This window comes from Stegostoma tigrinum, chromosome 42, assembly GCF_030684315.1.
Source record: "Stegostoma tigrinum isolate sSteTig4 chromosome 42, sSteTig4.hap1, whole genome shotgun sequence".
Lineage (NCBI taxonomy): Eukaryota > Metazoa > Chordata > Chondrichthyes > Orectolobiformes > Stegostomatidae > Stegostoma > Stegostoma tigrinum.
Genome location: NC_081395.1, coordinates 4299794 through 4308698, shown reverse-complemented (window position 1 = coordinate 4308698; position 8905 = coordinate 4299794). Strand labels below are relative to the sequence as shown.

Genomic DNA, 8905 nt, shown 5'->3' with positions numbered 1-8905 from the left:
CTCTGAAACTACAGAAGGTGGCATGCACAGCCTAGAACATCACAGAAGCCCAAATTGTATCCAAGGAGTCAGAGATAACGGGAACTGCAGATGCTGGAGAATCCAAGATAACAAAGTGTGAGGCTGGATGAACACAGCAGGACAAGCAGCATCTCAGGAGCGCAAAAGCTGACGTTTCGGGCCTAGACCCTTATGATGAAGGGTCTAGGCCCGAAATGTCAGCTTTTGCGCTCCTGAGATGCTGCTTGGCCTGTTGTGTTCTGCCAGCTCCACATTTTGTTACCTTCTATCCAAGGACTGTAGTTACACAGCTTGCTGCCGTGGAAAGGCTCCGAACATCATTGAAGACCCCTCCGACCCCGATAATGATCTCTTTCATCGGGTATAGGATACAAAAGCTTGACCACACGCACCAGCAGGTTCAGAAACAGCTTCTCCCCCCCGGTTGTTATTAAACTGGTGAATGGACTCTCGCCTCAAATAATGCTGATCTTGCGCATGCCCTGTGCGAAATAACCTGTGTGTTTTTTTCACCCTATGACTTGTATGTCCTTGCTTACAATGGTCTGCTTGTAAACAAAGCTTTTCACTGTACTTAGGTACATGTAACAATAAATGAATAAACCAAATTAAATTATAATCTTATACATCTCCAACAAATTCCCTCCCGACCTTCCATCCTCCAAGGAAAACAATTCCAGCCTTGCTATGGTCATAGCTCAGACCGTCCTGGCAAATCACGCTCTCTCGTGTAAACTGTACATGGTCTTCCACATGTGGCCTAAACCAGTGTTTGATACAGTTTTAGCAGAACCACCTTGACCTTGTATTGCATGTTCTGACTGTGCATTCTTCACCTGCCTGTCCTGCTGTTGCAAACACTGTATTAAACACTGCCTTTGCCAAGTTTTATCGTGGCTCATCGACACCCCTTGGAAACCACTATCTAGCTAACCGATCCAGATCTTATAGGACAGAGCAGGTCTTCCTATTGTAAAGCAGAATGTGCAGGAATTGTGAGCGGGGTTACACAGCCTTAGGCCATCATAAAACCCTAATAACATCATCCAATGTTCTTTAACTGCCACGAAGCACACCGATCACCGATCACCTAACAAGTGACTAAAACGAAACACCTTTACTCAGTAAAACAAATAAAATTACACAAAACAAAATAGAATAAAATTTGAAAATCAATATAACAAACTAAAATATGCAAGCCTTTACATTAATCAGAGCCATAGGAGTCCAGCAACTCTCCCAATAGTCACTGAAAGTTTGTAATAATTCCAGAGTCAGTGAGACATTTGATCCGGATAAGCCTTGAGCAAAGGGTCGAAATTTCTGAGCGCCAAGGCATTCCATTAATCTGTTATTCAGTGTTATCCATCTACCTCTTGCGCCCATCACAAAGCCATAAATCTTCTCCACTCGGTGCCTTTTCTTGGCAGTCTTCTCCCACGCCTTTTCCAAGACTTCATTCTTTTCAAATCTCACCGGAGCTACCGTCATATCCTTCTGAAAAATCGAGCCTGGTTTCGGTATTTCCCCCACATAGTCCTTAAGCCAAGGTTCCACCAAAATTCTCCATCCAAATTTCTCTACGAGCCGGTGTAGTCTCTCCAAAATCTTACTATGTTGTTTAATACATCTATTCTTCACTGTCGGACACCATCCCAAAATGTGTAGGAGTGTTTCTACAGATGCCTCGCATCTCTGGCAAGTTTTAATACAGAGGGACTGTCGGTGGGTTAATATTGTTCAGGTTGGGTATATTTTACAGCAGCAACAATGTGTTAATTACCTTCGTAGTGAGTCCCATTTTAATCCACAAGTCAGAAGTATCATCATTTTTACAATAATGTATTCCCAATCCTTGGTGTTATAAAGTCATCTATTTCCACCATTCCGCCCCTCTCCAATTTGAGTTCAGTCTCTTCATCAGTTCTCCCAGGCCTTCATCTCCTCTATCTTTTTCGAGCTCCATCCCCATCACTTCTTGCATCATTTTCAGCCTGCTTAATTCTATAACTGTTTTCCTGTTGCTTTCTCGACAAAACCGAAATGAATGCATGGACGACTTCATCGGTTGATGTTTCCAACGCCGCGCAATTTTTCCCGAATGGCGATCAGGACTTGAACGTCCAAACGTGGGATCCCCAAACCAGGCGAATAATACACCGTTCGATATGTACGGAGGTAGGTGTAAATTCTCTTTGATAAAACATCAGGTGAAAGAGTCCAAATAGCACAAGACATTTGGAGATGCCTCAGCCAGAGCCAAATGATAATACATTCGAGGAATAAAATAAGTACGAAAAGGTTTGATTTTTCTGCATTGGCCGGAGTTCTTCTCTGCCCATTCCCCAAGGGCTCCCCTCCCAAAATTCACACAGTTGTATTCCCGTCCAGGGGTCGACCAAAGCACCAAGCTATTTCTCCGATTCACCTCGGGGTCACATATTTTACTACGGCTTCCACCTCCCAATGCTTCCATTTTAAACAATTATATAAAAACGCCTTGCCCTTATATTCTTAATGGCAGCCTTTGATCTTTTTGACATTTATCATAAGACCCGTGTTGTCCCTGAAACATTGCACAATTTTCAAGTTCTTAACTGTCCCAGAGTGAGATCCACTAACTAAAGTTCTATCGGCCGCGAACACCGACACTGTAAAATCAGGCTTTCCCTGCAAATCTACTGATATCCTCGATCCAGGATCCTCTAACGCACTTATTCCATGGCGATGTTAAACACCATAGGAGATAAAGTATCTCCCTGTTTAACACCACGTCGAATTGTTATAGGGTTTGTTTTAAAGTTAGCCCCTCCTGCCGCTGACGAATTGTTCGTGTACAAATTTATCACTAACCTAATGAACTCTTTCGGCAGAGAAAGCCTTTGGAATGCCCTGGCAAGCAATTTATGTCCAATCGAGTCAAATGCTTTCGCCAAAATGACGAAGACAACTGCAGGATCCAAACCGTGCTACTCAGTACCCTTTATAATAATGTGTGGAGCTGGATGAACACAGCAGGCCCAGCAGCATCTCAGGAGCGCAAAAGCTGACGTTTCAGGCCTAGACCCTTCATCAGAGAGGGGGATGGGGAGAGGGAACTGGAATAAATAGGGAGAGAGGGGGAGGGGGACCGAAGATGAAGAGTAAAGAAGATAGGTGGAGAGAGTATAGGTGGGGAGGTAGGGAGGGGATAGGTCAGTCCAGGGAAGACGGACAGGTCAAGGAGGTGGGATGAGGTTAGTAGGTAGATGGGGGTGCGGCTTGGGGTGGGAGGAAGGGATGGGTGAGAGGAAGAACCGGTTAGGGAGGCAGAGACAGGTTGGACTGGTTTTGGGATGCAGTGGGTGGGGGGGGAAGAGCTGGGCTGGTTGTGTGGTGCAGTGGGGGGAGGGGACGAACTGGGCTGGTTTAGGGATGCGGTGGGGGAAGGGGAGATTTTGAAACTGGTGAAGTCCACATTGATACCATATGGCTGCAGGGTTCCTAAGTGGAATATGAGTTGCTGTTCCTGCAACCTTCGGGTGGCATCATTGTGGCAGTGCAGGAGGCCCATGATGGACATGTCATCTAAAGAATGAGAAGGGGAGTGGAAATGGTTTGCGACTGGGAGGTGCAGTTGTTTATTGCAAACTGAGCGGAGGTGTTCTGCAAAGCGGTCCCCAAGCCTCCGCATGGTTTCCCCAATGTAGAGGAAGCCACACCGGGTACAATGAATCAGTACCCTTTATAACATTCTGAAGGATCACTGCGTTCTTGTTACATGATGGTCCCACCAGGAAATCTTTCTGCCTTCATTTTAATATCATTGCTCTACTAAGCCCCCTCGCCAAAATTCAAGGGATAATGTGTAGTTGAGTAGGACTGATGGTAATGGGCCGCCAGTTGCCAACATCGTTCAAGCTGTCTACATCGTCCGATTTCAGTATTAATAAATTCTACTAGTTTTAAAGATATCTGGAATCACTCCTGGGCTATGCACATCCCGGAGGCGCTCCCATCATTTCCCGTGCAACTGGTCGCTTATCAATCTTGTACAACAAGATTGTACAAGATTGCACAGAGCTTCGCTTTTCCTTTTGCAAACCTCCTTCCAGCCCCCTTTCCTTTCCATTTATTCGCTGCTTACCTCCCTCTCCTCTAATTTTCCTATCCTCACCTCTACTACCCTTTTCCCACTCATTCCCTTTATTCTTCAATAATCTCAGTAATTGAATCAATCAATTTAACAACTTCAAAGAATGAGGTGAATCCCCAGGTCTCTCTGTTCTACATTATCCAAGACCCTTTTAATTCGACAAATCTTGCCTTTGTTTCTTTTTACCAAAATGCAACACCTTGCATTCAGCCAAAATCAGCTTCTGGCTGGCAAAGTGGAATGTCTGCCCTACGGATCAGGATTTAGAGCATATACATCAATTAGGTGGTTGAGTGGATGGAAGGTATGGTCACTGAGGAGGTGAACATGATCGTGCCTTTCACAAAACCCTGTTGACTCAGCCTGGTGACCGTGACTTCTTCCAAGTGCCCTGTTATAACACTTTAATAACTTCTAACCTCTTTCCTCCGAATAGATCTGAAACTAACAGGCCTGTAGTTTTCCTGCTTTCTGTCTTGATAGAACACAGAAGTAACATTTGCTGTTTTCAATCTAATAATACCTTCCTCGGATCCAGGGAATTTTTGAAAATTAACACCGACTTTCTCTTTAGCTGTTTCCTTTAAGACAAACCTCTCCCCTCATTCCCTGCTCCCTTTAATATCCCACCCAGTCTGATCCCACTCCCTTTAATATCCCACTCAGTTTCATCTTTATTTTGTGAATGAGACAGTGGTCATTCATTTTCCTGGCTGCTCAGTGTGAATTTTCCAGTGTTGCGTCAGAATATGAATGTGAATGGTAGACTGCCTGCAGAACAAGTCATTTTCTCAGCTGACTGGTCTTGCATCAGATTTCATCCTGGCACTGTTTCGGAAATGTTAGGCTACGGGACCTCAATCACGTTTGGATCGAGCAGGACTGAACAAACTTGAGTCAGTGACCTTTATTTTAAATGTGAAGCTGACAGTCCCGATTTAACAGGGATGGGGGTGTTACTGAAAAGATCAGCATTTGTCACCTCTCCCATCACCTGTGAACTGTGGCTTGTGAGGGGCACATGGTCTGGAGTCACATGTAGGCCAGACTGGGTAAGGCTGGCTGATTTCCTTCCCTAACCCACATCAGATGGGGTTTTTACCACACGTGATAATTGCTTCCACATCACTGAGGCTAGCTTTCAATTCCAGATTTATTAACAAGTTGAACATAAACTCTGCCAGATGTCACGGTGGGATCTTAATCCATGGAACATGAGCATTCAGCAATAACACCACTGTACCTGCATTTCTCAAAATTAAGAATATGAATTAGAATCATAGAACCCCCTACAATGTAGAAGCGGGCCATTCGGCCCATCAAGTCCATAATCGATCCTCCAAACAGCATCCCACCCAAACCCATCCGCCAGTGTCTCCCATAGCTAATCCACATGACTTGCATGTCCCTGGACACCATGGAATAATTTAGCACGGCCAATCTGCACATCGCTGGGCTGTGGTAGGAAACTGGAGCACCCGGAGGCAACCCACACAGTCACGGGGAGAATGTGCAAACTCCGCACAGACGGTCGCTCGAGGGTGGAATCGAACCCGGGTCCCTGGTGCTGTGAGGCTGCAGTGTTAACCACTGAGCCACCGTGCCAAGTAGCTGAGGCTCTAGTAATGTTTGGGTCAAACAGCGACTGAACAGAGTTACTGTGACTTTAATTCAGTGAGTTACAGAAAGGGTTACAATGATGTATATTCCATTAGCGTCACACAGACAGATTGATTATGTGCACGCACACACAGAAATTCATGCCACTTCAACGCTAAAGTGATTTCTTCTATGTTCTCAAGGCAATGTTGAGAAACTGGTTAAAGTAATGAGTTCTTTCCATGTTGTGAAAAATGCTACTCGGATTCTCTCGGGGCAGACCATGATTTGAATTCTCTCTTTGTCACAGTGCTGATGATATTCAGACATCACAGTTAGTGTTCACTCTGACGGCTCTCTCCTTGAGAGTGTTCCTGGTGCAGATCTTGTCCAGTCTCAATTACTTTAACTGCGATTTCTGTTCTGGGTTCACTAAGACGACCACACCCCAGGAAGCCAAACCTGGCATAGGGAGAGACAGCAGAGGGTCGCATAAGCCGTTGGAAATCTGAGAGCACAGCAGAGGTTGTTTGGCCTATGGGCTTTGCTCTAACAATCTGATTAAGCATCTCACTCAGTGCCATTCCCCCTGACTGGTCCCTGTTCTTTTTCACATCAGTGTGTGTGTGTGGCGGCGGTGGTCAGAGTGTGACGCCCCATGCCATCAAACAGCAAACTGCATTCAGCAATTGGTACAGGATGGTGGGGTCAGTGGGATGGCAGAGATACTATGTTTTTTGGGGTGGGAAAGAGGGAGAGATGTCAGTGCACTGCCCCATGCAATATACAGCATACAGCAATGGTGATGGAGAACAGGAATGAGGGTTACAAGGTTGTCGGGGGGGGGGGGAAGAGATGGAGAAGGACAAGGTTCTCGGCATGATGTTCCATGCAGTTGAATAGCAAATTGCACTGACCAGGAGGGATGTCATAGCGATGTGCAGCGCAGAAACAGACCTTTCAGTCCAACCCATTCATGCTGACCAGATATCCTGAATCATGCTGTAACTGTACCAGCCGCCACCACTTCCTCTGGCAGCTCATTCCATACACGCACCACCCTCTGTGTGAAAAAGTTACCCCCTCAGGTCCCTTTTAAATCTTGCCCCTCTCACCGTAAACCCATGCCCTAAAACCATGGACTGCCTGACCCTGACTTGGAAAAGACCTTGACTAAAGACCTAGACCCACCACATTAACACAGGGGCCACAAGAATAGGTCAGAGGCTGGGATCCTGCAGCAAGTAACTCCCCTCCTGACTCCCCCCTCAAAGCCTGTCCCACCATCTACAAGGCACAAGTCAGGAGTGGGATGGAATACCCCCCACTTGCCCCTGGATGGGTGCAACACTCAAGAAGCTCGACACCATCGAGGACAGAGCAGACCCCGCTCGATTGGCACCACATCCACAAACATCCCACTCCCCCCACCACCCACCGACGCTCAGTCGCAGCAGTGTGTACCATCTACAAGATGCTCCGCAGAAACTCACCAAAGACCCTCAGGCAGCACCTTCCAAACCCACCACCCACTTCCATCCAGAAGGACAAGGGGCAGCAGGTTCATGGGAACACCACCCCCTGCACATTCCCCTCCGAGCCCCTCACCATCCCGACTTGGGAATATATCCCCGTTCCTTCAGTGTCTCTGGGTCAGAATCCCTGGAATTCCCCCCCTAAGGGGTATTGTGGGCCACCCCACAGCACATGGACTGCAGCGGTTCAGGAAGACAGTTCCCCCCCACCTTCTCAAGGGGGCAGTTAGGGTCGGGGTGGGGGGGGGGCGATAAACACTGGTCCCAGGCAGAGATGCCCGTTTACCATAAATTAAAGGGGGGAGGGATTCACCCCTTCCGTGCGCCTCGTGATTTTATAAACCTCTACAAGGTCACCCCCAGGCTATTCAGCCCCTCCAGCCGCCCCTGCTGTACCCACCCAGGGCGAAGACCATCTGAGCCACCGTCCCGAAGCTGGGGGCACTCGCCGTCCTCCGCAGCACACTCCGGGCCGAAGCGAATACATAGCCTCCGGCCCCGAGCAGGCCCAGTCCGCACACCAGGCGGCAGCCCCAGCAATTCCTGAACACGTCCCGTGGAGGAGGAGGAGGAGGAGGCGCCGCCGCCATCAGCGGAACCGAAGGTGGTGGGGGGGGGGGAGAAATCCAACCCGGACCCTTCGGACGGTCGGACAGATCCACCGGAAAATGGGTCCGCCCCTAAACCTTCCCCCCCAACCCGGGCAAAGGCAACACCCTAACCATTGGTTCCGCCCCCCAAACACAGAGATAATTAATTAAAAATTATAAAAGCGATGAAGAATCGGACGGGACTTGCATTTTCTGTCTTTTTGTGGGCGTGCGCGTGTTTTACGAGGGATTTCTCCCCGATTTGGTTCATCGCACTTGGCCTTAATGGAGGGATTGTCCCTTCACCCCGCCCACTCGCCTCCGATTGGCCGGTTACGCGGGCGGGCCGCCGGCTGATTGGTCCGGCCTCACGCCAATCGCTGTCGGGGCGGGGCCAGCCTCCATTCATTCAGAGCCTAATAGAGCTGCAGATGCTGTGAACGAGATTTTGCTGGAAAAGCTCAGCAGGTCTGGGCAGCGTGAGACTTAACGTCTCAGGGTCCAGAGAACCTCGCCGAGACCTGCTGGTGCCTGGGAAAAAGTCGGTTTGCACGCACAAAGTCAGAAGTGGCACGATGCCAGGTTATAGTTCGAGAGGTTTATCCAAAATCACCAGCTTTAGGAGCGATGCCCCGTCGTCGGGTGAAGCCTTACACGCAGCACAGTGGGGAAAAGAGAGGGGCTGTGGAGTAAACAATAAGTGGGGATAGAGCCCAAAGAGAGAGACCACTAAATAAAAACCAAAAGCTTTTGGTGTTGAGAAAGGGTCACCGGACCCCACACATTAGCCCTCATTTCTCTTCACCGATGCTGCCTGACCTGTTGATTTTCTTTATTCCCCCAGCAATTTCTGTTTTTGTGAGAGAGAGAAAGAGAGAGAGAGAGAGAGAGAGCGAGAGAGAGCGCAGTTGGACAGACAAAGGAGTGGTCAACAATCTGTTTAGAGGGAGAATAGTTATTAATGGATGTGGAGGTGGCAGTGTTGGGCTGGGGTGGATGAAGGCAGAAGTCACACGACACCAGAT

The 8905-nt window shown here is 48.2% G+C and overlaps 1 protein-coding gene across 1 annotated transcript; it reads right to left on the bottom strand.

The window, feature by feature from the left end:
* Positions 1 to 5806: 5806 nt before the first annotated feature.
* dmac1 (distal membrane arm assembly component 1) lies at positions 5807 to 7981 on the bottom strand. Its single transcript, XM_059641474.1, has 2 exons — positions 7691 to 7981; positions 5807 to 6217 (listed from the first exon to the last, which is right to left on the bottom strand). Exons 1-2 carry the CDS (start codon positions 7878 to 7880, stop codon positions 6156 to 6158), a joined length of 252 nt encoding a protein of 83 aa, XP_059497457.1. The 5' UTR covers positions 7881 to 7981; the 3' UTR covers positions 5807 to 6155.
* Positions 7982 to 8905: the final 924 nt, after the last annotated feature.

Excerpts from the sequence above, each read along its gene's own strand:
- dmac1 (XM_059641474.1), bottom strand. The coding sequence starts at position 7,880 with ATGGCGGCGGCGCCTCCTCCTCCTCCTCCTCCACGGGACGTGTTCAGG. Across the intron at positions 6,218-7,690 it reads TCAGATGGTCTTCGCCCTGG|GTTTGGCTTCCTGGGGTGTG; the intron begins GTGGGTACAGCA and ends TCCCTATGCCAG.